Genomic DNA, 27,782 nt, shown 5'->3' on the forward strand with positions numbered 1-27,782 from the left:
GGCCGGGGGCCTGGGGAGCCATGGGCTGACAAGGGCGCCCTCAGGGCATGTGTCCGAGCCTGTCCCTGCAGCCCTTCCCCGAACCACTGGGGTAGGCCAGGGGTTCTCAGACTCTGGTCTCGGAACCCCGTTAGTAGTGAGGTAGCCTCTTCACGTGGGACATAACTCTTGCTCTTTACTGGTTAGAAATTAAGAAACTTACACCCATTTGTTTATTGAAAACTGCCAACTCTAAACCCATCACGTGTTAACACGAATAGTGCATTTTTATTGTTTTAAAAAATCACTCTTTTCCCCCCAAAAAGTGGGGAAAATTAGTGCAGGGGGCACTGGCAGTTCTGCGGGCCTTGGCAGGGGCTGGTTAATTGAAGACAGGCGGGTTCTCCAGCCCCAGTCACCCCGCGGGGCCTCGAGAGACGGCACGTGTGGAACACAGACGGCGTCTAGGATGGCTGTTAAGTGGATCTGACCTCCCGGGTCCTCCGAAAGGGTCTTGGGGCCCCCAAGGGCTCCTGGACCACACTCTGAGGACCGGGAAAGATGTCCCTGCAGGGGTGAGGGCTTTTTTCAGTTTTTTCTGTTTTATTTGAGCCCATCCTGTTTCTTTATTTTTAATTAATTTTTAAAAACTGAAGTATGGTCAGTTGCAGTATGTCAGTTACCATGTGTCAGTTTCTCGTGTGCAGGGTAATGTTTCAGTCATACACATGGATATGTGTATTCGTTTTCATATTCTTTTTCCTTATAGATTACTACAAGATACTGAATACAGTTCCTGTGCTACACAGAAGAAATTTGCTTTTTATCTATTTTTATATATAGTAGTATTTACAAATCTTGAACTCTCAGTGTATCCCTTCCCACCCCCTTTCCCCACCCTCCTGTTTCTTTCATGTCCACCTTGAACTTGGTTGACATGACCTAGTCCACACATTCAGGACCCAGTGTTCAGAAGCGGTTGCAGCTGGTTCCCCGCTCCTGCCGGTCTCTCTCCCTCCCCACTTCTCCCCGGGACACGAGGGGCAGCCCACGTGGGCACAGCCTCGCTCAGGCAGGTAGCAGTGCGCACGCTGCAATGAAGCAACCTTGCCTGGACGTCACTTTGCAAGTGTGAGTAGGAGAGATTCTTGGAAATGGCAGTGTAATTTTACTGGATTTTGCGGAATTGCCCTGCGCTCCACTCTCAAGTAGGGGACCCCGGTCCCCTGTCCTGACACCCACACCCCGCGTCTGTGCGCGTCTGTCAGGGAAATCGTTTCTTGACGTAATTTTTGTGCTCTGTACTTCTCTCTCCGTACGCGAAGGGAGCCAGCCGTCCTTTCACATGCTTAGGAGCTGTGTGTTCTCCTCTGCTGCAGGCTGGGTCTTTTGCCCACTTTTCTACTGGGCGGCTTTTCAACATTAGACAAATTAATCCTTCGTAATACGCGTTGCAAGTGTTTTTTCCTGGGTTGCCATTTATCTGTGACTGTTGACAGAGGTTTTTGCCTGGCAGATGCATGTTTGTAGTGTAACCTGCCTTCTCCTTTACCGTGTGTCTGGTCTCGCTTGGAAAGGCCCCACCACGGCCCCCTCGGCTCCTCCCCTGTATTTTACCTTCAAGTCTTTGGTCCACTTTGAATTCGTGTTGGGAAGGAGTAAGGTGTGGCCCCAGTGTCATCTTTCTCCACCAAGCTCTCACCTGTTGAATGACGCGGGTCTCCCCTCCGACCGAGAAGGCCCCTCGCCCCAGTGGGTCTGGGTCTGTTTGCTACATTCTAGCGGGTTCCGTGGCTCTGCATCTGCTCATGTGCCACCGTCAAGCTTTTAACGTGACCACAGCTGCGTTGTGTTTTACCAAGTGGCAGGGCTGGTCGCCCCTCACACTGCTGGCTTTTCAGAATTTTCCTGGCTCTATGACTTATTTTTAACTCATAAGCCTTAGACTCAGTTTGTCTTGCTTCCTTTAAAACCTTTTCAGGGGAATCACACTGGATGTATAGATTATTTTAGAGTTTTGTCTTCCCTCTCCCCTCCTGTGTAAACATGGCCAAATACACGTGTGTGCAAATAACATACTGCGTACGTATTTGACGTATGCATAAGACTTAGTGTTTTAAAGTGTACAGTTCAGTGGCGTTAAGTACATTCACACTGTACTTAATGTGCAGTCAGTGGACACCCATCTCTAGAACTTTTCCATCTTCTCAAACTGAAACTGCCCCTCTCAGACCCCTGCTGCCCAGCCCTGGCCCCACCACCTGCTTTGTCTCTGGATTTGGCTCCTCTGGGTACCTCGTGCAGGTGGGGTCGTGCGGTATTTGACTGTTTGTGACCCACTTATTTCACTGAGTTTGGCATCCTCAAGGTCCACCTGTGCTGTAGCCCATGTTAGCACGTTCTTCCTTTTTAAGGCTGAATTCTCTTCCCTTGTGTGTAAGAGACCACGTTTTGTGTGTTCCAAATGGGCCTTGGGTTACTTCCGTGCTTCAGTGATTGCAACTTGTGCTGCTGTGAACATGGGTGTGCAGGTCTCCCTTCGAGTCCCTGCTTTCAGTTCGTTTGGACATACACGCAGACTTGGGATTGCTGGATCCCATGGTAGTCCTATTTTTAATTTTTTTGAGGAATTGTGCTGTTTTCCATGGTCCCCGTGGCTGTGATTTGTGCTTCTGGTCGTGCGTGCTGAACATCAGGCCGGAGCGCTGGCTGAGAATACAGTGCACCTGCAGCTCTGTGGCTGGCTGCGCCGGACCCCTGCGAGCCTGGTCCCTGGCGCCTGGGCCGCAGGGACGAGACTTCTGCCTCGGGTGGCTGTGACCTCCCTCACTGAACCTCAGTTTCCTCCTCTCATTGGAAGGGGAGGCACCGTAATAGTAGCAGCTGAGGCTCATTAAGTTCTTAGTGCATGTCAGGCCCAGAGACAGGCTTGGGTGCGAGGGTCCCCGGAGGCTGGCACGTGAGGATGAAGAGAGATGAGGCCTGGGAGCAGCAAACGCACTTGTTCTCTGTGCAGCGTGGCTACTAGTAAAGTGACCGTGGGTGGGTGCTCTGCCCTCGCCCCTCCCACCAGTGCATCGGTGTGTCCTGCAAGGTCCACATCTGCCGGCCTGGCCAGGCCGCCCTCCCTCCCCTGCCTGGCAGCCAACTCAAATGGACCCCAGCGCCCGGTCTGCTCCTGCCTGTCTCAGTCATTTCCTTCTGGCTTGTTCTGGTGTGAGGGCTCTGTCTGGGGTGCCTGCCTCTGCAGGGCACGGCCGGCTCTGTGGTACCACTGCCCGCGGTGTAGCCATCACCTCCTCAGAGCACCTGTCCTGGCCCGTCACCTCCTCTGCATCCTGTTCCCAACTGCACCTGTATGTAGTAGGTGCTCATTAAACGCTCGACTGGCTCGTTACTGTTACTCCTGGATGTGTGGTGCTCACTTCCATTCCGTTCCTGATCCCTGCCAGATGGTGAGCCGCTGCCACGGTCCCCGGCACCGACGTGCATTACAGGCGCTCATTGAGCTTGTCTCGTTTAGCCGCAGCCCACTCTGCCTCGGCCCCGCCGGGGGAGCTCATGTAAGAACCGTCTGCCACACTGGGCGGCTGCCTGGGTGGCTGCCTGGGCGGCAGGTGCAGAGAGGACCCAGAGGTTTGTTTGTTTTTGCTGGTTTTTCCTTTTCACTGGACGTGAGCTCTGCAGCGAGGGCGGCCAGCCGAGCCCCTCTGCTGGCAGGCCCCGGGCTCCCTCCTTCCTGGGCCAGCCCAGTGGGAAGTGTGGGTCGTGCCCTGTCTGCGCAGGGTGGAAAGCCTTCGTGGAGACAACCCGCACTGGGCTGGGAAACATCCCGGGGATCGGTCTGCGGGTGAGTCCAGGGGGCCCCGGGAGGGAGCCCTGGGCCTCGGCTGGGCCACGTTTAAGAAAAGAAGAAAGCTGCTGTAGGCAGGGCATTTGGAGGCAGCCCAGGGCTCTTTCCCCCGGGAGTTGATTAAGGCCACGTGGGTGACTTTGGTGCTAGATTTCCTCGGGGACAGGATGGTCTTCAAAACACGCCTCCCTCCCACTGCTTCCCTCCCAGGCCGCGTGCTGGGCCCAGACGCTGAGGCGGGGCGGGTGGGGTCCCTGTAGTTGAGCTGAGTGCTCTGGGGACAGGGAGGGGGTGGGGGAGCCTTCCTGGGGGGAGCGGCAGTGCACAGTCTTGCAGGGTGGATTGGGGTGTTCCAGGCGGAAGATGGTGCTTAGGGCAGGCTCCTGGCTTAGTGAGGTCCTTTTCAGTGTGCTGTTTGTCTCTGCAGAGCGGGGGCCCTGCCCGGGACCTCAGTGTGGGTGGGGGCCTCCAGTGATGGGTTACTCAGAGCTGGCAGCCGGCCCCTCTGCCTTGGGTGGGGTGCAGGAGGTGGAGGGCGGGGGAGGCCCCGGCACACGGCCCAGGTGGGACGGGCCAGAGTGGACTGCGGTGTGTGGGACTCCCTCACTGAACCGCTTCTGGCCTCAGGCTGCTGGCCTCGCCGTGGACGACTCTGTGCCCTCACCCCTTTCCTAGAGAAGACGGGACGGTGGCGAGGCCCTCGCCCGAGTGTGAGTGGCGAGGCCACTGGAAGGGGGTCCCGCGTGCTGAGCCTGTTAGGGGCCGGGGAGTGCTGGGACCTGCTTGAGAGTCCTTGTTCTGCCGGGCACTTACTGCCTTGAGGTGAGGGACAGTAAACCATGGCCCATGGCCCAAATGTAGCTCTCCGCTGCCTGTTTCTGTAAATAAGGTTTCACTGGCCCGGAGCCGCACCTGTTTCACAGCGCAGCAGAGCTGAGAAGTTATGACAGAGGCCGTGTGGCCTGCCATGCCCGAGACATTCACCGCCTGGCCCGTCACAGAGCAGGTTTGCCAAGCCTGGTGCCATGTCCTAGTGCATCTGGGGAACACCCTACTCTCAAACAGCTGCGAGCTGCAGCCCCGGTCTGCTTTCAGGGTCTGGGCCAGGGCGACGGCAGGAAGTCATGACTCTGGGAATCCAGAAGGTATTTCCTACCAGCTCTCTCCTGGCTGGATCCTCCAAGTCCTGAATGCTGAGAGTGATGGAGAGAGTTGAAAAAAAGAATGCCTTCGCCAGAAGTGAGTTCTTATGTTTCCTGTTGCTTAGTTTATTTGCTTAGACAGCAGTTGGGCTTTTATCTACCTGCTCCTCTACGGTAGGTTTTCCTGTTAGCTTTGTTTTGTTTAAATAAACATCTGTGGCCAGTCTGCCAGGCTCCCCACTCAGTCTCCTGGGCAGAGGGGTGTGTGAGCTGTCGTGCAGCGTGATGGATGTATCAACAGAGGCATGTGCTGGGGAGGGTGGGAGGCTGGGGCTGTCTGACGAGGCAAGTACAAGCTTGAGCCCAGTGAGGTTGGTTTATGTTCCTGATGGGGCCCTCCTCTCGCGCCCTGCCTCAGCGTCCCCGTCTGCCAAGCGGTGTAACAATAGCTGTCTCCTCTCTGCGCTGCAGCCAGGACGTGCGGCCCCCGGAGCGTGGAGGCGAGCTTGTTGCCCGTGCCTGAGATGCGGGCCCGGCAGGCTTCAGGGTGCGCGGGAGACCTGGGGGCGGTGAAAGCTCAGAGCTGGGGATCTCCTCGCCGTGAGGGGGCCCCGCGCTGCCGCCGTAGTAGCACGTGGCACAGCCCCGACGTTCCTGTCGGACCATGCTCGCTTGTGGGTTGCAGCCCTGGCTGACCGTGGAGGGAGGGTTTCAGCAGGAAGCAGTAGAGCGAGTGTGAGGGCCGCTTGGCTGAATGGAACGTACAGGGAAGAGCGAATGTGTTGCTGTTGTTTGTAAGCTCGCTGCACATCTTCATCACTGAGATTTTTATAAATGTTTGTACGTCTGTGCCCAGAGGTCTCGGGGTGTTGCTAGGTCGTGCACGGTCCCAGTTTGCAGAGGAGGGGAGGGCGGCTCAAACCGGACCCCCTCAGCTCTCCTCTTCCTGACCTGCGTTCCCGGGCCACCCTGGCCATTGGGGGGTCACGGAGCCCAAAGCACTCTGGGCAGCTTTCCTGTTACCGCGCAGGAAACTCAGCTCCTGGTACGGGGTGGGGGGGGCGGGAGGGGGCGAGGGAGTCTGGCCTGAACTGTGTAGGAGGGAAAGCCCCTGAGGAATGCAGGCCTCCTCCTGGGGAAACGTCCGGCTGCTGAAGCCTCGGAGTTAAGCTCTGTAGGTGTTTGTGGGTTCAGGGACGCTGCTTCCCCGGGGCTTGAGGGGCAAAGTCCGACACTGGCCCTTTGAGGCATCCGTGGCCGGGTGGCTCTGAGCAGATGTGGGCCTGGCCCTCCCGGCAGGGCACTCGGAGCCCAGCCCCGGGGACCCTGCCTTTGTGCACCGTCCCCTCCTTCCCCAGTGCCCCGAGCCCGCCGGCCCTTGGCCCTTGGCACTGCCGGCTGTGCCTGCCCCTGCCCTCGGCCGTGTGTGCTGACGGGTGGGGCCGGGGGCGCAAATCCCAAACGAGGGGTTAGCTGGGAGTTCCAGGACGCCAAACCAGAAGGACTAGTGGAGCTTGAGGGGTACTGGGAGGAGAAGGAGCCAGCATGGGATGCCCCAGAACCGGAAGTGCTAGGCACTCCTGCAGAGGAACAGTTGTGGTGGCCAAAGGACTCTGAGGGGCTCAGGAGGGCTGGAGCCCAGTGTCAGGGAGACCGGGAGCCCTGGGAGGGGTTCCAGCCGCCGAATCTGGTTTCCTGCCACCTGGAGGAGGGGCTCTGTGAGCTGCTGTGGCTGCCCGGACCTGGCCGGCCGGGCAGGAGGGTGGGGTGGGGGCGAGGAGCACAGGTGCGGGGCCTGGTGTGGAGACGGGGCCGACCGCCTGTAGGTGGCTGTGGGGGTGATCACCTGGGCACCGGCTCCTTCCAGGGTTCTGTTCGATGGTCACAGATACCATCCAGTGGGAGGGTCCGCTGAGGCTCCAGCTGTGGGTGGCAGAGTCGAGGTTTTACTGACGGGACATCCCACCGGCAGTGGACACTGGGGGAGGCTGGTGGGCACGGAGTCAGCAGAGCCTCTGAGCATTGGGGGTCCCCTTGACTGTGCCCAGCCCGGCAGGACCGAGGCGTCGATCCGGGGCGAGGGCGGGGCTCCCTGACAGGCCTTGAGCTTGGGGAGACCCATGGGTCATCGGGTGGAACCAGAATCTTGAGCCTGGCATGAATGGGGGGAGTAGTCTCATGTGCCTCCTGGGTCTCGGGCACCTGGACTGCTTCTGGGGGTCGCCCTCCATGGGGACCCCAGGCGGGCCTGGAGACATGTGTGTGTTGGGGTCCTTGGGGTTCATCTTGTAGGGCTATGGGCTTTGGGGTGTCAGTTAGGATCGGGCCTCTGAGGCTGTCTTCCCGGAGGACACAGACCTGGCAGAGGGCTGGGTGGTTGGCTGGGACTGGCTTGGGGTGCGGAGGAGGGAGGGGCTCAGTCCTCGCCCAACATGTGTGACTCCCCAGGAGTGTGATTTAGGATAAGCACTTCTTCTTTTGGGAAAACGGACATAGTTTATCCTGGGATCTGCAGAAGAGCCACCAGATAACCAGGGATGAAGCCAGGCCCTGGCTGGCCATCCGGGTGCACACGGCGGGTGGCGTGCACCGTGCATCGAGGGAGAATCCTGGGACCTGGGACGTGGCAGGCGCTGGACCGGGACCCACTGTTCTCTAAATCTTGGGCTGGGAGGGGAAGTAAAGTCCTTTGTGGTTTCCTAGTCCAGAATTCCCTGAACACTGCTGCCTTTGTGTGTCCAGGGGCCTTTCAGCGGGTTTCCAGAGCAGCGTGCTTTGTGTCCCGGGGCCAGAGCTGGCCTCAGTCCTGCGTCCCGAGGGCCTGGAGCCCAGTGGGCACTGCCTGGAGCCGGGGGCCGCTGCCTGGGCCTCCGCACAGGTGCCCCACGTGGTGCCTGCTCCGTCTCGCTGCCTCCCTGGCCCTCGGTTGCAGATTCCTTGCAGGTGCGGCGGCTCTGAGCAGGGCTCTGGAGTAGCCGCAGGGAGCGTGTCCCACGTGGAGGTACAGGGACGGGATCGGTCCCAGAGCTTCAGGCGCCAGGGCAGCAGATCCCACTCTGAGGGGCCGCTCCACCTTGAGGGGTGGGTGTGCAGGGCACCTTTGGGTGCACGTGGAGGGGCTGGTTCTGGGGAGGCAGGCTTTCTCCCCGTGGGCCGTGGGGCGTGGGGGCTGGCTGGGGAAGGGGAAGGCTGGGCGGGTGCTGGGGAGGGGGAGACGCATGGAAGCACCCAGAACGGGAGGCGCAAGTGAGATTTGTCGTGACGGCGTCCGCTGCCGCCGGCCCTGTGGGGACGGCCCCGCTCTGGGCCACACTTGGTGTCCCTTGCTGTCCGTGGACCACATCCATGTCGGTTCTCTGTCTTCATCTGAAAGCTGGGGGTGACAGGGTTGAACGGTGTCGCTGAGATGGTGTCGTCCTGGTGTGGGAGAGCCTGGCGTGGGGCTGTGATGGGGAGGGCTTCCCCCCCACCCCGGACCCACCTGGGAGGGGCGGTCGGGTGTCCTGGTGCCTGGTCCTTATTGGAGAACAGATGGACTGCTCGCCTTTCCAGGAGCCCAGGAGTCTGGGGCAGGATGGGGGTTGGTGGGGATGGGAGTAGGCCCTTGGCACCCCCTGGCTCGGGTGGGCTGTGTGTTCAGATGGCTTCACTGGGGGCTCACGTGAGCAGGCATGGGGAGGGGTGGGGTGAGCTGGGGGCTGTGAGCTGGGGCCCGCTGGGTAGGGCAGCGCGTGGGCCCCGTGCTGGGCGTGAGGAGCATTCTGATGGTAGCGGGTGGACACTCGGTGCTTTGTCCCCTCGCCCCTGGCGGCCTCCTTTGCTTGCTCGGCTGAATCGGGAAGGAAGACGGCCCCAGCCTGCAGGATCGTGAAAGCCCCAGACGGGGGACCTTCTGACCAGATCCCAGTGTCGGAGAGGAGTGTGGCTGCGTGACACGGGCAGCTCCCCTCCCGGGAAGGCAGCCCGCCCCGGGCCGCCCACCCTTCCACCGCCTTATGACGGATGCTGCGTGATGAGGGGCCCCTCAGGTCCTTTGGAAAATGGAAGGAAGTAGGTTTACATGCCAGCACTTTCTACCTGGTTTATTTTTATTTTTCAAGTTAGAAAAGCAATGGGAGCATGAGTAAAACAAAAATAGCAGTGGGGAAGCGTGACAGGACATTTGGAGAGAAGTTTACGGCCTCCCACGAGCCTCCCTCAGGGTCCTGTGTCACCTGAGGTCTCTTTAGATGCCCGTTGGCCACCACGGTGACCACGGGGCAGCAGCATTTTATAACTGCCTCTGTGACCCCAGGGACACCCCGTGAGTCCTTGCAGCGCTCAGAGCCCCCGCCCGGCCGCCGTGCTGCCAAGACGCTTGCCGTTGTTCAGCTTGCTCCTGGGACGCGTCCCGAGACGGGGCATCACTGTCCGAAGGGCGTCTGTGCCAGTGTTGGTGCTTCCCGCCGTCGCCGCCGCGTCCCTGGCTTCGGATTCCTTCCCAGGGAAGCTGCAGGGTTTTGCACGAGTGCTGGTAGCTTTCCTCCTGCCGGGACTCCTCTGCTCAGGGAGTCTGTGCGTCGTCTGTGTACCGAGGCCTCTAACTTTCATCACCCTGTTCAGGTTGTCCTACAGCAAATATGCTAGTTCTCATACACTCTTTTTGCTACAGGTGTCTTCTGTTTCATTGCATTTTTTTTTAAAACAAATGGTAGTTTACTTTTGTCCTGTTGACAGTTAGAGGTTTGTTTTTTTTTTTTTTACCTTTCATTAGTTTTTCAGTCTCTGAACGTAGACCGTCGCGCTCTCTCTAGGGACTTGATAAGCTCTCTCTCTTTTTTTTTTTAAAGTTTACTTAACCTTTTAGGCCCTCTGGAGTGCACAGCTCCTGTACTTGGATATCATTTCCAGGTGGCTGGCTGTGTGCCCCCTGCCCGCCACGCGAGCAGGGACACTGCCTCCCCCAGCCCCATGGCGTTGCGCAGGTTCCCCTGGGTTCCAGGGAGTGGTAGGTTTCGTGTGGCTTTTGCTCCAGGGCCACGTTGGGCCACCTTAGTGTTCCACGTGGGGCCCGAGAAGCGCCTGTCCCAGGGGCTCCTGCGCTCCTCCTCTGACGTGCCGCAACCTCCCTTGTCCTCGGAGACCAGAGCGAGCCCTGGGTCTTCCTGACCGGGTTTCCAGAGCCCCCTCTGTGAGCAAGCTTTCTTGCCCTGAGCAGTGGTGTGGGTGGAGTGGAGGCCCCTTGGGGGCTGCAGACGGGCACCCTTCCTTAGGCTGTGACTTAACATGATTTAACGGTCTGAGCACCTCTGAGCCTGCCCCGTCCAAAACAGGACGTGCTTCTCCCGCCTTCGCGGTTCTCCGTGAAGTACCCCAGCTGGGCGGCGAGGGCCGAGCTGATGGGTTCCACCCTGCTCACCCCGCTTCCTGCCCGCCTTGCGCGGACATCATCGTGCTGTGTACTGGGTCCAGGCTGGGTGTCGGGCGCTCGTGCGTCACGTTAAAATCTCGGGGTGCTTTGTCCTGATCCGTGTGCTGCCCGCTTCAGAGGGGGAAGCTGAGGCTCAGAAAGGTGGGGAGTGGCGGGACGGGCTGTGAGCCCTGGCGTGTCCAGCATCCCTGCCCTGCGGGGTCTCATGGAGATTGAGGGCCGGGGTTCGTGGGAGCTCCCTGACCTGCAGCCCCGGGCCGAGGGGCATGTGACTGGGGTCTTCGGAGTGAGGCCGACTGGACAAGCAGCAGGGCCTCTCACACCCTGCCCCTGAGCCTTCCTGGCTGAGTCGGGGCAGGGACACGGGGAACGGGGGCCCCACTGCATGTCCGTCCTGGTGTGCACGTGTGTGTGCACGTGTGTGTGAATGTATGTGTGCCCTCCACGCCAGCACAGCCGCCCCCTCTGCTGAGCCAGCACCAGGGTCCGGCTGCCCTCCTGCTCCAGGCTGGGCCCACCTCTATGCTGGGAGGGCCCACCCAGAGATGTGGCTTCCTTCTGCCCTGCGGGGTGCACGGGGGAGTTAGCCTGGGTAGGTGACAGAGGTCCGAGCTCAGCAGCCACCCTAGCCAGGTGGGGGTGACAGGGCCCGGGCCTGGTGGGCACAAGACGGGCACCTGTGGACCTTGGGTTCCCTGAGTAGTGGGACTGGCCGCTCCCCGAGGGCAGTGCTTGGTCCCAGCCCAGGGCTGCGGCCTGGAGCCGCGTGTGGGGGGCTTGTGGGTGCATGGGCAGGTAGGTGGCCAGCAGGCGACTGACCAGGTGACCATGCATCCCTCTTCTCCTCTTGCAGGGACCCCGACCGTCATGTTAAGGTAAAGCAGAGGGGCTCAGTGCTGAACATGCTAAGGAGACTGGACAAGATCAGGTTCAGAGGTCACAAGAGGGACGACTTCCTCGATCTGGCAGAGTCTCCAAACGCCTCGGACACCGAATGCGGAGACGAGGTGCCCCTGAAGACACCTCGGACCTCGCCCCGGGACGGCGAGGAGCTGAGGGACCCTGTGAGTACGCCGTGCGGGCCCTGGGACCAGAGCATCCCCCTCCTCCGTGTGGCCGCAGACCCTGGGTCCCTCGCTGCAGAATGGGACTGTCCCCATCCTCGGGGGCCAGTGGACTTGGGTGGACTGTGTCCTGCCTGGGCTGGTCTGACACCAGTGGGGCTTGCTCCCCCTCGGCCCCCGACCCTCTGCCCCCCAGTCTCTCGGGTGGGGGCTTGTCCACAGATCGGGGATAAAACAGCCTTTCCTTTACCCAGCATTTGTCCAGAGGCTGGATTTCTTTCCCTTCCTGGTTGGTTTTCTGGGTGGCTCGCAGACTTCTCATGCAGGAGTGAGGCTGCGGCCCCAGCCTGGCCCCTGGGAGGTTGACCCAGGGCGGCCGAGGGCACTGTCTGGGAGTCGCTGGGTCCTCAAGCCTCTGGCTGGTCTGTCCGGCCGTCCAGGGTGCACATCACCGATCCCGGCAGCTGGCTGAGCCCAGGCTGCATGTCCTCAGCCCACGAGGGAACAGTGGCTCCTGCAGGCCAGGCAGTGGCGCCCCTCGTTTGGACGGTGGGAACCCTCCACAGGGCCGGGCCAGCCCTGCCTCCTGGGAGCTTGTGTTTGGTCAGCAGGCGTGTGGTAGGGAGGGCGGGCTCCCTGTGGCCCACTCCTGGCCCGGCGTGACCGCTGGGCTCTCTGTGCTGAGCACAGCTCCCTGAGTCCCCCGCGTTGCCACCGAGGAAGCCTGGAGCCGCCCATCACCCGTGGTGGGCGACCTTGGAGTGGACACCGGGTTTGGTGACCTGTCGGTTCCTCCCCGAACACCTGAGCTAGGTTTTCTTTCCAGATGTGGCGGAGCGCTCACCCTCCTGGCTCCCTGCGTCGTTAACGCTGTCTAGCTCCTGCAGGAACGAGTGGTGACAGGCGGGGCTGGGCTGCAGAGCCTGGCGGGGACCCCCGCCTGGGCTTCCTCTGACCCCTGCAGCCGCAGGGCCCCGTGCTGGACCAGGGCCCCCTTGGTGTGACCCCCAGTGTAGTCTGGCAGCATCTACCTGCCCACTGGGACGTTGTGGGGGTCGCAGGCACTGTCCTAAGAAGAGGGGTGGGACCAGCTGTTCGGCAAGGGCCGAGGGCAGGACCTGAGGGTGGGGCGAGCTCAGGGTCATGTGTGTAAATGCCTGTCACACTGACTCACTGCACACCCGCCTCCACCCTTGCTTCCTCCTGACGCTTCCCTGGCTCGCTTCTATGATGGGGGATGGGCTCAGCATCCCACAGTGGAATGTGACGTCCTTCATTTAACCTCTGCTCCCAAGGGACACTTGGTGCCCCGAGCTCTTGGCATTCGTCACTCTCACAAGCCTTGTGCCCACGTGGCCCAGGTGGGTGGGCTGGGTCCAGGTGTCTGTCATCCTGGTGGCCGTCACCAGCCACCCTTCTGTGGTGTGCGCTGCGCCCTCGTGAGGGGCCCGTGGCCCACGCCCTTGCCACCAGCACGGGGTGTCTTGGGTGTTTCTGGTTTGCCAACCCAAGGGGTGGGGAGTGGCAGCTCCGAGTGCTTTTAACTTACATGGTTTTTACGAGGAGGGAGGTGGGTCATCTTTGCCTGTGTTGACATTTTTTTTTTTATTTCTTTTAAATTGTGGTAAAACACCCATAATGTAAAATCGAGCAGTTTAAATAGTTTTTAAGGGCACAGCCCGGTGGCGTTAAGCACATCCACAATGTTGTTCAGCTGTCACCACCATCCGTTTCTGGAACTTTTTCATCTTCCCAGAGTGAAGCTCTGTCCCCACCAGACACCAGCTCCCAGCCTCTGACCCCCACCACCTCCCTCCTGTCTCCGTGAATCGACTCCTCCAGGCCTATCACGAGGGAGCCTGGGTGCTTGTCCCCTGTGATGGGCCTGTCTCAGCACCGTGTCTTCGGGGGCGGTCCTGCTCTAGTGTCAGGATTCATTCTTATTTCCTTTTTTGTGGGCGATCAGTGTCCTGGGGCAAAGGCGGTGGGTGGACCCGGTGGTTGAGGGTAGAATCCAGCCCCCACGGTGAGAGGACAGAGGGAGGGAGGGGTCCCAGGAGGCGGGGTGTGCAGGGCTACAGTGGAGCAGGTGGAGTGATGTCCAGGTCAGCGTGTGGCTGGGCGGGGGGGGGCATGGAAGAGAAAGATGGGGAGCCCCAGGCCACGGTCCACCGAGTGGTCAGTGTCAGGCCAGTAAGATGAGGGGCGCAGCAAGGAGGGGGGGACTGGCGCCCTAGAGTTGGGGGCAGAGGCAGTGACCCCACGCACAGGGAGGCAGGGTGGCAGACGCCTCCAAGAGTCGGGGTGGGAGGGGCTGCCCTCCTCTGAGAAGCCGAGTTGAGACACGGTTCTTGGGAAGCTGGAGGACGGAGACGCGGCTGGACCCGCTCCCCAGTTCCATGGACGTGACCCTGCAGCCTTGGTGGGCTTGTTCATTCAGGTCCCTGTCCAGGCCCTTGACCCCCAGCTGGAGAGGGGTCTGAGAAGCGGTCAGCTGGAGAGACCCCGGGGCGCGCAGAGTGGTTCGGCCCCCAGAGTTTCAGAGCACCACCCCGGTGCCTGCTGTCCCCATCGGCGTCTCCGCCAGCTGGTCGGCTGCCCAGAGCCGGTCCTCACCATCCCAGCCGTCCCGTGGGTCCCCAGCCAAGCTGCTATGGCTTCGGCACCAGGTCCAACTGAAGCCATGAGCGTCCCAGGCCCTTGTGGACCCGGGGGCCCCTGTGAGGGGTCCTTAAAGCTCTGGGGCAAGTTCCAGAGGAGTTTAGTTCCAGCAGCTAAGAGGCTGATGTGAGTTACAGCCATCTGAAGACGTGGATTAATGTGTCCAGGCGGTGCCTGCAAACTGGGGGTCGCCCTCCTTGCTTTGGTGAGGAAGTTGCTAACAGCATGGAGCCCAGTGTCCTGTGACTGAATCAGTGCAGGCCCTCCTTTCTGGGCCAGCCTCTGCCCTCTGGTCTGGGGCCACCACCTTGGCCATTGTGGTAGGGGATGGGCAAAAGAGGGACAAACTCATCTGCTGGGGTGAGTGGACAAGTACGCGCCATCTTCCCTGCGGCAGGGCGGGGGGTACCCTGCCTTCCACCCACTGCCCCAGTCTCCCCTTACCTGTCCTGCCAGGCCTGGGGGGTTGCCCGGTAAACAGAGCCTGGCCCCTGCCCTCTGGGAACCAGAGCAGCTGGAAGTCCAAGAGGTCAAGTGTCAGGCAGGGCTGCTGTAGACTTACCAGCACCCATCGATTCCCCGGTGTCAGCTTCTCCTTCTTGGGCTGTGGCCTCAGAGCAGACGACATGTGTATGGAGAGGTCACCAGGGCTGTCACGGGCCCTGTCCAGGCTGCGTGTCCCCTTCCACCCTCACCCAGCCTTGGAGGGGCGTGGGGACCAAAACTAGGGAGTCAGACCCCCATCAGAGGGCGGGGCGCTTGGGCACTGCCCCTCACCCGCTCAGCAGCGGGAAGCGGTGTGGGGTGACCGTGGGGGTGTCGGCTGTGAGCTGGTGTGCCCTGGCTCCTTTCCAGGGTCAGTGGTGGCCTGTAACCAGAGCCTGCCCTGGGCCCGTCGGGACAGAGGGTGGTGGCTTTAATTAGCCCTCTGTGTGACAGGACAGGGCCCTGTTTGGAGTTTGCTCACCTCGGAGCCTGGCACGTGGCCACGTCCTCGCCCACCTCCTGGAGTCCTGGTGCTCCCAGGGCGTGAGGGCTCAGGCCCTGTGGCTGGGCCCACCCTCCTCCTGGGATGTGGCCATGTGGGCCCGCGCAGATCTCCGTGGTTTCCTGCCCTCCGCAGCCTGAGAGCCGTACTGTGACCATCTGGAAGCTCGGTGTCGCGCTTCCGGATTTAACTCATTATTTCTGAAAGCCGGGCTCGCCGGGGCTCTGGGAGGCCCACGTTGTGTGAGGTGTCCCTCCCACCGGCAGGTGGAGCCGAGGCAAACTGGTGCGGGTCTGAGGCAGAGCTGGCGCCCCTGGGCCAGGAGCCCTGTGGACCGGCCCTTCCGGACAGGGGGTCCCTGGGGTGCCCCTTAGAGACGCAGAATGTGGACGCAGAATGCGCCCAGGCAGCTCCTCTGAGCTGTTGGCGTTTTCCTTCTAGGCTGGTCCAGGGACCCTCATCATGGCTGCAGGAGTCCAGGACTTCAACCGGACGGAGTTTGATCGATTAAATGAGATCAAAGGTCACCTGGAAATCGCCTTATTGGAAAAACACTTCTTACGTGAGTACCAGTCGGGGAGGGAGGGGCAGGGGGCGCTGCTGGGTCGTGACTGCTGTCACTGGGCTCACGGTGGGGACGTCCCCACATGGCCTCTTGCCTCCTGCGTCTGAAGCCCTGCGCTCCTGTCGGCACAGCTGTGATGTCCTTACTCTCGAGGGGAGAGGAGCGTCCCGGGGAAGGAATGAAATGTCCCCTGGAAACTCTCGTTGCTTTAGTGAGTCTGGCGCGTTGCAGCGGCTAACTCGGGATGTACCAGAGCTGTTGGGGGGGTCTGAATTTCGCTGTCCTGTTCTGTTCAGTTTGCACATCAAGCAGGGAGCCGGCGGGTTTCTCTGCCTGTCGGCCGCAAGCATGGGGTCCCGACATGTGTGCTCTGACCATCGGCCCTGCTCCTGGCGTCTGGCCTCTGGGTGGTGGGGACAGTAGAGATTGTTCTGGAAGGGCTTTGGGGCTCCTCACAGAGACGGTCTCATCTGACGTGGTGTCTTTCTCCTCTCACCGCCCCCTGCGTCCTCCCGCTCTACAGCTGAGGAGGCGGAGGGGCCAGGGCTGAGGAGCGCGACCTGCTGTGAGGTTAAGTCGTCTGCCTTGTGGGGGCTTCCACCAGGCAGACCTGCCCTGAAGCCCGCGCACGTGGCCTGCTGCGTGACAGGGTTTCAGAGCTAACACGAGGGTGCGGGTGATGCTGTTAGGAAAAAAATACCAGGGGAAAGATGCAGCTTCGGCCCTGAGTGCCCGGAGCCACCGGGAGAGCTGCCTGGGCCCAGGAGGAAGGGCCCACGCGACTCACCTCCCTTCAGGTGCCATGCCCAGCTAGGGCGTCCCTCTGATGCTTGGGACCAAGCAGCCACACCCTTGCTTGCCCACAGGCCCCATCCTCTGTCCCTACCTGAGTCCTTTCCTCCTGTGCCTCCCCCTTTCGCATGACAAGTGTTGTCTGAGCTCTAGCCATGGGGACCAGCATTGCCGCCCCTGCCACCCGTGTGGCAGGTGGACCCTCGCCTGCAGACGGAGGCGGGTGTCTGAGCTGCGCGGGGAGACCGCAGGGGTGGGCCTGCCTTCTTCTCCCAGGCGGGGGGCAGCGCGGCTCTCACAGCATCTCTGCGCACCACCTGCTGCTCCGCCTTCCCCCAGATCCGTGCTTCCCTTGGCGAGTGTGCCTGGTCACGCACACGTGTCGGGGCATTGCCTGTGTGCATGCCCGTCTGTGCCTCACCAGCCAGCGCTCAGCCGCAGGGTCCCGGCCCCCATGGTTCTGAGGGTGGCGCAGTGGAGCGACTCAGTCCAAGGTGGCCACTGAGCTGGCTGGGGAGACAAGGCCAGGCTGGGTCTGCCCGGACTGCCCGGACTGCCCGGCGCTGTGGGTGGTGGGGGGCCTGGTACCTTTGACCTTGGCCTGTGCTGAGCTTCTGCAGGGAGGCTCACTGGTACTGCTGGGGCCGCTGTGTGGGGCAGCAGAGCTGGGCGGACCCTGCTTGAGGCATCCGTGTGTGCAGCCTCATGAAATTGCCTTTAGTGGGTCAAGCGGAGAATATTGGTGATTCGTGGGGCTCAAGGAACCAGCAGAGCCAGGTGCTCTCGTGGAAAGGGGAAGGGTCTGAGAGAGCATCTAGCAGGGACCCCTACCCGCCCACCCCCCCGGCTGGGGAGGGCCAGCGTGGGGTCTCCAGGAGAAGGGGTACCAGGCAGAGGTGGGCAGCGGGTGTGTCCACCAGTGAGGTGAGTGGGCAGGACAGCTGTGACCCGCAGGGACACTGTCTGGGGCGACCTGACTCGTGTTGAGAAAAGAAAAAGAGGCAAGAGGCCGTCTGTCCTTGGGTGGGCGGTGCTGGCGTCCCTGGGTGGGCGGTGCTGGCGTCCCTGGGCTGGTCCTCACGGTTTTACCAGAACAGTGTCCTGTTTCACTCCTGGGGAGCTCGTGTCGTACAAGTGCAGAGTTCCACTCTGACAGCCCAGGGGGTGGTAATGTTAGGCATTCTTTCTTAATTACGGGAAATTTCAAGTGGATCAGAGTGGAGGAAGTCGTGTAACGAGCCTTCGGATTCGGCAGGAGTCGCCGGCGGCCAGGCCGGTTTCCTCTGCGCTCCCACCCCGGCCCTTCCCCCGCAGGCCGTTTGAAGCAAATTCCAGGCAGCGTCCTGTGACTTGCTCTGTAAATACTGCAGTAGATGGCTCATCACGTTTATGAACGGAAGGCCAGCATCTAGTAGCACAACTGGAGGACAAAGAGCCCCACGGTTTTCAGGAATATCGCCGTACCCAGCTTAAGCCCCAGTTTCCCCAAACGTCTCATCATTTTTTGGCAGCTCCCTGGAGTCGCAGACAAGGCCCTACGCTGTGATGGGTGGGCGTGCCTCTTCTGTCTCCTACTCTGCCGGGTCTCCCCGCTTCTCCCTTTGCTCTTTGTGGAGGAAGCCAGGCCATCTGTGGGGGACGTCCCCACCCTGGGCCTTGCTCAGGGCGTCCCCGTGGCCCCAGCACGTGAGCCAGCATGTCCCCCTCCCTCGGTGCTGCTAGAGGGGTGGTCTGTGGGGGACGCCCTCCTTGGTGGTGGTGGCAGCTTCCCTGAGGTGGGCTCTCACTTCCGTGCCACCACCCCGGACGTGTGACCCCCATGCATCACCTCATTAGCAGCTGCAATGGCCGTTTTCTGCTATTCTTTCTCAATTTATTAACCAGTGTGTTTCTGAAAACCTAGCTGTTTGGTATAGTGCACATAGGGAAGGCAGGGGACACGCTTGTACCTCCCCTGTGTATCCCGCTTTCAAAACAATGGCTTGGGTCTGTACTTGGAGCCCCTCCCGGGGTGACCTGCGCGGGGCTCCGGCTTTTGTGGGGGGTTTTGGCGTCATCACGATGAGACTGTGGATTTAAACGTCGTTAACGAGTCTCAGTCGCTGTGGTCATGACCTCAGCGGGGCTCAGGGAGACCACCCGCGGGCTGTGACTGTCTCGCGTCTCCTAGTGGTGAGACGCAGGGCAGGTGGGATGCTGCATCCTCAGGGCGACTGACCAGGGGGTCTGGGGTGCCATGTTGTCCCCACCCGGGCTGTAGAGAGTTCTTTTAAAAACTAAATTTAGTTTTGTAGGTATCTAACATTGTTTTCAGGGTGTATGCGGAGAACTCGAGTTTCTCTTCCTGTCCACCCCCAGCCCCCTCCCCTGTTGAAAACCGGGTGTGTTTTCATTGTACAGTTTATCTTTCCATTGAGTTTTTGTAGAAGCAAATACAGATCTGTGGCTACCGTCCCGCTTGGATAAATATCAGCACGTTCTCACTTCCTGCACGCTGACGTGGCGGGGTCCTCGGTGTCCGGGGTTCCAGCTCCGCCTGCCGTGTGGCTGTGGCCGGGGCACCTGGCCGCCCCGCGCTCCCTGTTGCAGTCACGGGTTACAGTAGCTGCACTGCCTCCGACCTGTCACAGCTACCGGTGGCGCTTGCGCGGCCGCGCCTCGCGTGCTCGGACGGCCCTTGTTTCTATATGCTGAACGTCTGGCGTGATGCCCTGGACCTGATTAACAGGAAGTCAGTGCCCAGAGAGGAGTGAATTCCAGGAAAACCTGGTCAGAGTTGGAATTTGCATGGGAGAGCCTGTCTGTCCCTTCCTCCACTGTCTCTTCTGTCCCAGTACCCAGGGGAATACTGTGTGTCAGAAAGGACGCCGTCAGCCCCAGGGACCACCGAGGGGTGTGAGTTGTCGTTGAAGCTGCCCCGTGTCCCGAGGTGGCTGCCCGGCCCTGGTCTGCGGAGGGCGGGGCTGGCTTCTCGCTCCTGACCCGGCCCCAGTGCGCAGGTAACTGTGGGCACTGAACCGTTCAGGGCCGGCGCGCCCCCAGCTGTAAGACGCCTAAGTGGTCGGTGTTAAAATTCCATTCAGCTGTCTGTGGTACCTTCCCCCAGGAAAGCAGGCCATTACCCTTCACGGAGAAGCGGAAACAGCCCCAGTTCACAGCGGCTCTCTTCAGTCATTAAGTATTGAAGAGCACAAATGATCCCGACAGGCGACGGCGGAGCGCAGAGTGGGGGTTGAAAGGCGCCTGGCTCGGGACTGGAGGCAGGACCCTAAATCTGTTACAGCCGCCCGTAAAGAAGTGAAAGGCGTCGTACGTTTGCATTAGCCTGAAACACAGTCCAGCTGTCACTGCTTCTGGAGCACACGCACGCGCTGGTCCGGTTTCGGAGCGGGAGCGTGCGGCCCCCTCACCTGCTGGGCGCAGGCTCTGGGAAGGGAGATTCTCAGCGCCACCGGTTGCAGGCAGAGGCCTTCCCCAGAATGACCTGGCACAGTGTGGGTCACGGGGACGTGCGCAGGGGCCTGCTGGCCACTAGGCTAAGCCCCAGGCTCCGGGCCCATCTTCTCCCTGTGCTGACGTGAAGGCGTGGGCTTGTCCCCGGACACGCTGGAGGGGCCTCCCCTCAGCGCCCGCCCTCGGGTCTTGCTCCGTTGTGTCTGGGCCACCAGCACTGGTATGGGCACACTGATGGTGGTTCCTGGAGAGGGTGGCTCAGGGAGAGTGGCCCTTTGCTCCTGAGCCACGCCACACAGCGCAGGTCAGCAAGGCCGGCTGTGACCCCGTGCAAGGGCTTCCGGCAGCAGCTGGGCAGGGACACGAGTGGGAGGTGGCTGTCTGCCTCCAGCGGCCTGGAGGGCCTCGCTCTGGATGCTGAGACTGGACAGAGGGGCCCGGAGGAAGGAAGTTTCTGGGCGCCAGCTGGGTGACTCAGGCTCACCATTGAAGTCTTCTGGAAACAGAATGGGGCAGCCGCTCAGAGCTGGCTGGTGGCAGGTTTCAGGGTGGGGGTGATCAGAGATACCTGGAGACCTGGCCCTTCGGAGCTGGGCCTGCACATGCCCCTCGGTGGGAGGTGGGGAGGCGGCCTGGGTTTTTTTTTAAACTCTGCTCCTCCTGCTTATTCAGTCAGCGGCATCGAGCTGGGAAGATGCAGCCGCAGTGCCAGAGACGGGTCGGCGGTTCTGGCCCGGAGTGGTGTGCTTAGGAAGTGGTTTCTGGCCTTTCGTGAGGATGGCAAGTGGGTGGCCCCTAGACGGGAAGGGGGCAAACAGATCAGATAACTGGCCGATGAAGACAGAGATGACTGCGTGTCCGTGTCATGTAGAATTTATCTAGGAGAAAAAAGGAAGTTGGCCCTTCAGAAAATTTCGCGTCTGACCCACTGGGCTGGCTCAGAATTTCGTATTTCTAGGTCACTCCTGCTGCCTGGTGAGAACCTGTTATTCACTGTGGATGTCCGGCCCTGCCTCCTGGCTGGACTGAGGCGAGCTGACCCCACCAGCCCGGCCTGGCTCAGCACCCAGCCGAGCACCTCCCCAAGTGCTGGGCTGGAAGGAGGGGCAGGAGTGGGGTGGGGCGTGGTTCCTGGCTCAGCGCTGGCCGGGACCCCAGAGCCCAGACCTCAGCCGTCAGATCCGTGCTCCGTGGCTTGCTGAAAGGCAGTCAGCGGTTCCCGAAAACCAGCTGTTCTGCATGAAGACGCTGGCTGGGATCTTGTTTCTTCCTATTTTACACAGGAAGCATTTTAACGCCCTCCTCCACCACCGAACCCCCATTTGGTTTCCTAAAATGTATCTGAAACGCAGTGGTCGGCCAGCAGCCAGCCAGCAGCCTGGCCTGCTAGAAAGTAAGAGCTTAAGCAGCTCTGGGTCCAGTGACTGAGCCGTCGGTGTGGTGCTGGACAGCGTGTTCGTCGTCCCATAGACGTTTCCCCTGCACCCGGCGGCGGACAGCCCGCGGGGCGTCAGTGCTGTGGAGAGATGCAGCAGACGGCGACGGCAGAAGCCTGGCCTTTCCTGTAACAGACCGTTTTCCCCAGGGGTTGCTGCGAGTGAGGGCTCGCCCTGGGCTCAGGGCCTGATACCCCCATGTTGGGAGGGCGTGGCTCTGCCTTCTAGAGAGGTCCGAGGTGAGGGCAGGGCGGGGGGTGGACTGGACTGGGAGGCTGGGAGAGTCTGGGGAAGCTGTGCATGGAGGTGAAGCCACAGAGCCCGGGATCAGGGGGCCTCCGGGGGTGCAGCCCTCCCGCCCGGCCAGGAGGCAGCATGGGCTTTGCGGGTGGTCCCTGCGTTTGTGCACCTGGCCGGTGGGAGGCAGTTTTATTTAAGGATTACCACTTGATTTTTATTTTTGGCTGTGGCTGGGCCTGTTGAATTCTGTGCCAAGAGGACTCCTCCTTGAGAGTTCTACTTTTTCAGGTTTAAAAATAGCCTTGAAGCCTCTTCCTTTTCCCAGTGACTTCCCTGGGGCTGTGGCCCTGTGGCTCAGGCGTAGGTGGGCACCAGCCAAGGCGTCCCCTCTGTCTTTCCCGCAAGTCAGGGTGGCCGTGGGCTGATGGGGGTGCCTGATGCCACTGGTCAGCTTGAAGGCTGGGCCAGGCCGGGGGACCAGCCAGCCCTTCGTGGGCGAGTGCTTCCAGAAATGCTTGTGCTGCTTTCTTGGGGTCAGGGCTCCACGTCGGTAGCTCATTTTGCCTCGTCCCTCTGAAAGCAGTGGTTTGTGGAGCACCATTGTTGGGGTCCTTGGAAGCTCCTGTTAGAGGGTAACCTGGCTTGTTTGGATCCCAGGCTGCACAAAGGGGGCATTTTGGATGCAGAAACCAAACTTAGAAAGCCAAGACTGACAGCTGTGTGTCTGAGGGCCCCTCTGGGCTCACAAGCATCGCAGCCCTCCCCCACCTTGCCGTTACATCCTGTGGCCTGATGGCTCCTGTGGGAGGTGGGTGGGGACAGGCTGCATCTCCCGGAGCAGCCCTGGCTTCCGTTCCAGGCTGTGCACCCGGCTGCCGTGCTCAGCTCACACGGGGACCCTGCTGAGCTGGAGCCCAGGGAGGGATTCATGAATGACCATGCCAGCGTCTCTCTCCTGGGTGCACACTCCACTCTTGGAAGGTTTGGGGGTTCTGAGTCATATCTTGGGCAGGCATTCTGGGTCCCCTGGCCTCCCGTGGGCCTCCTTACCATCCCCCGGCCGGCCCCGGCCGTCTGCCAGGTCAGCAGATGCCACAGCCGGCACCAGGCCTTGAAAAGGAGAGAACCATCAGGCTGGGAGCTGCGCCACGTGACCCGGGCACAGCGGCCCCTCCCGCCCGGGGCTGTGACCCCTGGTCTGATGCGCTGGGGTGTGGCTCCCACTCCTGGGGACCCCCGCCCACGAGTTAGCCATCAGCAGGTATGAAACAGCCTGTGTCCAGCCCACCCGCGTGGCTGCAGAGGTGCAGAGAGGCTCAGGAGAGCAGCCGTGAGCGTGCTTCCATCAGGATGGCTTGTGGAAGGTCCCAGGCTCATGCACACCTGACTCCAGGATGTCCCCTCCACTGGGGCTTTTCACTGCCGAGAGTTTGGAGAAGTCAGAGGAAGCATCGATGGGGGATTTCATGAATCCTGCTTCAGGGTGTTTGGGGATCAGCCAGAGGTGGGGAGGAGAGAGAAGGGAGGCAGGGGGCTGGCAGGGGCCCCGCACTCCCCGGGGCCATTTGACCTGCTGAGGGAAGGCTCTCTGTTTCATGGCTTGTGGGTTCCCCCGCGAGTGGGAAGACCCTCTTCAGGCCATGTGGAAGGAGGGGGTGTCCCTCCCGCCCTCCCAGGGCCTGCTTGGCCCCCAGTCTTGTGCCAGGGGAAGTGTGGCGAGCAGTCATGGCTCCGCAGAATGCCTGCGTCCTGATCACCAGAACCTGTGACTGCGGCTCCTTGCACTGGTAGAAGCGGCTTTGCAGGTGTGATTAGGGGTCTGAGATGAGAATGAGCCTGGGTTATCCAGGTGGATCCGGTATCATCACGAGGTATCATCTCCCTCCGTGTGAGAGGGAGACAGACAGTCAGAAGTCAGAGCGATGAGGTCGCCGGCTGGGGTCACCAGCCAAGGAACGCGGGCACCTCTAGAAGCAGGAGAGGGCCGGGAAATGGATTCTCCCCACAGGGAGCCAGCCCTGCCCGCACCTGGACTTGGGCCCCCATTTCAAACTCTGACCCCTAGAACCGTGAGAGGGCACGCTCTCACACTGTGCCTGTGGTCATTCTTCGTAGGAAGTTAATAGGGGGGATGTTTGAGGTGCTTGCCGCCTGGCCCTGTGTGTGGCATTGCACCCCCACCCCCGCCCTTCGTGAGACCCTCTCAGCCCCCGACAGATGGAACAGGAGCACACGTGGTCCAAGGTCCTGGTTGGGGGGAGCACTGCTCTGTCGCCGTGGCGTCTGCAGCAGGTCGGAATAGAGGGTCCTGTGCTGAGGCCTGGAGGGGCCAGTTCTGCAGCACACGGCGTCCAGGACCCGCAGCCGGAGGCCGGGTAACTGCCGAAGAGGCCACGATTTAGACTCTAAGGTTGGAGGGCGACCCAGGGGCAGGGGAGGCCTGCGTAGAGACCTGGGGGCCAGAAGCCAGCTGCCACTCGCCCTCACAGCCTCTGGACGCCCTGGGTCCTGCTGGAGGCTGGTCAGGATGCAGCCCCTTGAGTGAGCAGCTCGGCACTCTCCCCCCGGCAGGGACTCGGCCTCCTGTTCTTTGTCCGAGAAGAGGGTGAAGGTTGTGCAGAGTTGTGTTGTCTCTGCTCTGTGCAAGGAGCTGCCCGCGCTCTGCACTGTAGTGACCTAATGTGTCACCGAGGGAGCGGGCCCGTGGCACCCACTGTCATGGGGTCTCGTTGGTGTTTCAGGCCTAGGGAGAGTCGGGTGTCCTCGCGGGAGCTGCTGCTCAGGGAAGAGACTTGGAGGAGAGAAACAGTCAGAATGCCGGTCGGTTTCATTTATGGAGCTGTCTCTGTGTCACCAGGAAAGGAGGCAACTGGAAAAGGCGGGAAGTCTTCTTGTGGCTTTGCTGGGAGCTGGGACGAGTGGATTTGCCAGGCTGTGTCCAGAGGTCCTTGTCTGCGGGGTCACTGTCCCCTCACTGGCTTGGGTGCGGGGCGGTGCGAGGAGTGCGGAGAGCAGGGCTGTGGGTCTCCTGGGAGGAGGGAGGAGCCTGTTGGTCTGGGTTCCGCAGAGCTCCCACCCTGGGAAGGCCCAGGAGAGGGAGGGGCAGCTGGAGGGGTGAAGGTACCTGTGGGCAGGGCCGAGGAGGCTTTGTCAGGGAGCCCATGGTAAAAGGACGCGGCCTGAGACCCCCTGTGTTCACGTGATGGGACCCAGCTGCACCTGACCTTTCACAGGAGGGAGATGTGGGGAAAGGGGTTCAGGGGCGTTGTGGAAAATGTGGTTTCCTGCTGACGACGCTGAGGATGGAGGAGGCGTCTGGGGCTGACTTGACCTTGTGATGGAGCCGAGGTCCACAGAGGCAGCTGGGGTGCATGTGGGTGCTGGGGTTCAGAGGAGCAGACGGGAAAGCACCGAACACCCTGACTGCGGCGGTGTGGGATCCCTCACCTCTGTCCTCCCCACGTGAAGCTCCCTGGCCTGTGAGTCCAGCCAGGCTGGTCCTTGGGGGCGGCTGGCAGGGCTGCACGAGCCCCCCTCCGCCCCACAGCCGAGCCTGTGGCCACTCCCCCCGGGACACATCTCTGAGGAGGCTCCCTGGGACCTTCACGCACTTCTCACCTGCTAAGCCTTGACTGAGCACCTACTGTAAGCCAGGCCCTCTGTGGTGGCGGGGGGTGGGGTCAGAAATGGGTCCCACGGGAGGGGGTCTAGCCACACCCTGCAGGCACTCAGGAGGGCAGAGGGTCTCCACGTGGTGCCAGAGCCCCGGCTCTCCCACTGCCAGGGAGTGTGAGTCCTTTTGGAAGAAGGCCCAGGGCCCCACCTGCTGAGGCCAGCTCTGGCCCCAGGACAGGAGAGCTGCCTCCCCAGAGTCCAGGGTCCAGCAGGGAGCTGTGTCCCATCTGGCTCTGGGGCCAGTTCACCCATGTGAGGTGGCCGGGGGAAGCCCCGGACGCCCACTCTGGGCAGGGTGTAGCACTCGGTCACTCTCGCACTGCCACGTTTAGTGTGGGGCCGAGTGGAGGTCCCCGTGGAGGCTGGGGTTCCTGGGCTGATCAAATGTTAGGGCTCTGGACTCCTGATTGCAGAGTGGCTGCTGCCACCTTGAAGCAGGTGCTGTGTGTGCAAGGACGTCACAGGTGGGGACTCTGAATGCCTCGACTCCTCAGGTCCCTGGGAGCCCCAGTGTAAGGGGGGAGGCCGAGGCCCGAGCTGTGGGGCTGGCGTGCCTGCTGTCCAGATGACGATGTCCTTCAGGTGCTGATGACCTTGTCCTGGGCGGTGGTGCTGTTTGTTGAATCCCTGCCGTGGCCCTCCCCCACCCGGGTGTCCCCCCGCCCAGTCCTCCGCCAGCCTGGTGCGGGTGAGCTGCCAACAACCTGCTGTGCTGCTCACCGCATCTTTCCTGGCTGCCCCCGAGCCAGGCTGGGTCCTGTGCTGTCACAGACAGGGAAGCAGACGGGCCGTCCCTCTGGAGCCTGAGTCGGGGGTCCTGCAGGTGAACGTGGCTCAGGAGTGCGGCTTGTTTACCGGGGTCATGTTTGCTGAGCCCGCCTGTGGAGCTGGTCATCTCTAGGATTCTTCTCCCAGCACCCAGGGAGGCCCTCTGTTCCCAACAGGAAAGAGCAAGACCGTGAGAGAAGATGACAAAGGGCTTCATTAGCTTGGCTGGGGGAGGAGTGTCAGTGGGTCTCCCCGGGGAAACGGCATCCGAGTCTGCACTGAAGTCAAGGGGCACCAGCACGTGCAAAGGCCCTGGGGCAGGATCAGACTGGGGAGGCATTTGGAGACGTAAGAGGGTTCCTGTGGCTTGACCCCAAAGAGGCAAGGTGAGAGGAGGCGCAGAGGGAGTCGGAGCCGGGAGTAGGGTGGGGCCTCAGGCTGGATTTGGGAAGCCCCGGCCCAGTGTCAAGCAGGGAGGTGTCAGGTTCTGATGATGTGTGCCTCCGGAACCTCTGACTGCTGTTTGGAGGCCGACTGGGGTGAGAGCGGAGCTGGGAGCCAGTTAGGAACCAGGGTGGGGCTGGAAGTGAGCAGCACGTATGGATTTGGGGGGGCATGGAGGAAGAATCCGGATGTGTGTGGGGGTGAGGTCCTCCCATCTGCACCTGGCTCAGGTCCCCTCTGCTGTAAGTTGCCAGGCTGAGATGGGGGCGGGGCAGAGCCCCCTCTGTGGGCTTCCAGCAGCCCTGGAGCAGGGGTCCTCCCTCGCTGCTTGGTGTGGGTGGACTCTGCTTCTGAGTCTTAACTCAGAAGTGTCCCCAAGGCCCTAGGCAGGAGCCGGCCCCTCCTTCCTGATCGCCCTTTGTGTGGCCCCTTTACAGAGCCTGTTCTGTGCCCCCGGGAGGTGGGTGTGGAGGCCTTGTTCCTCAGGGAGGCAGCTCCACCTCGGGATTGAAGGGGTCTCTGGAGCCAGGCGGGAGGCTCCCTGTGGGGTTGGCATGGTGTCCACCCAGCCCCCCTGCCCGGAGGGTCTTCTCCCAGGGGGTCTGGGTGGGAGGGGCCCACAGGGCACTGAAAAATGCAGGGTGAGCAGGGAGATCCTGCAGGTGGCGGAGAAGGGCCCGGGCACTCAAATATTTACCCAGCAGATAGGCCCCTGTGTTCAGCAAACCTAAATAGTTTACACCAGTTCGTGGTGAAGCCTGGCGGGTCGCAAACTCCCAGGTGTGCGGTGGGTCTGGGGACACGCTGGAGCCCCCCTCCCCCCAGGCAGCAGGGTCTCCTGACCTTCGGCCTCTCCCGGTCTCCCCAAGGCCTGTCTGGGGCTGTGGCTGCCTACTGACCTTGGCCTAAATCTCAGGGTCTTGGGCTCAGCCCTACGTCCTCAAGTCTGGTAAGGCGTCCAGGACAGGAAAGGGAGCTGCTGGGTCCCACTGAGCCCCGTCCCACCCAGGAAGAAGGCGCCAGGCCTGTGAGGATCTCTCTCCCATGAGGACAGCGGAAGCCTGCCTGCAGCCCCGGGCACTTGTCAGACCCCCAGGGCGTCCCGGCCCCGGGGGCGCCAGTCCTCGCCTCTGATGCCGGCGGATTGATGGGGCACACTCCTAGGGCTCAGGGGTGCCTTCTGGGACTCGCACAGACGTGGCTGTTCCCCTACCTCCCGGACCACGGCCACAACAGGCCACGCTCAGGGCCGACTCCTGGGTAGAGGCAGTGCTGAGATGACCCTTGGTCCTGGAGCCCACTGCTGCCCTGA

The 27,782-nt window shown here is 61.4% G+C and overlaps 1 protein-coding gene across 3 annotated transcripts in view; it reads left to right on the forward strand.

Annotated features, from left to right (window-relative positions):
* Positions 1 to 27,782, forward strand: part of GRAMD4 (GRAM domain containing 4) — a 68,573-nt gene that overhangs the window by 18,784 nt on the left and 22,007 nt on the right. For 2 of the 3 annotated variants that reach the window (XM_074375768.1, XM_074375769.1), the window contains exons 2-3: positions 11,238 to 11,448; positions 15,539 to 15,659. In XM_074375768.1, the coding sequence (XP_074231869.1) occupies positions 11,238 to 11,448; positions 15,539 to 15,659 (332 nt within the window). Of the gene's footprint in view, positions 1 to 11,237; positions 11,449 to 15,538; positions 15,660 to 22,506; positions 22,565 to 27,782 lie in introns of those variants that run through there. The other variant, XM_074375770.1, reaches the window with a different exon arrangement.

The sequence above is a fragment of the Camelus bactrianus genome, chromosome 12 (genome assembly GCF_048773025.1).
Source record: "Camelus bactrianus isolate YW-2024 breed Bactrian camel chromosome 12, ASM4877302v1, whole genome shotgun sequence".
NCBI lineage: Eukaryota > Metazoa > Chordata > Mammalia > Artiodactyla > Camelidae > Camelus > Camelus bactrianus.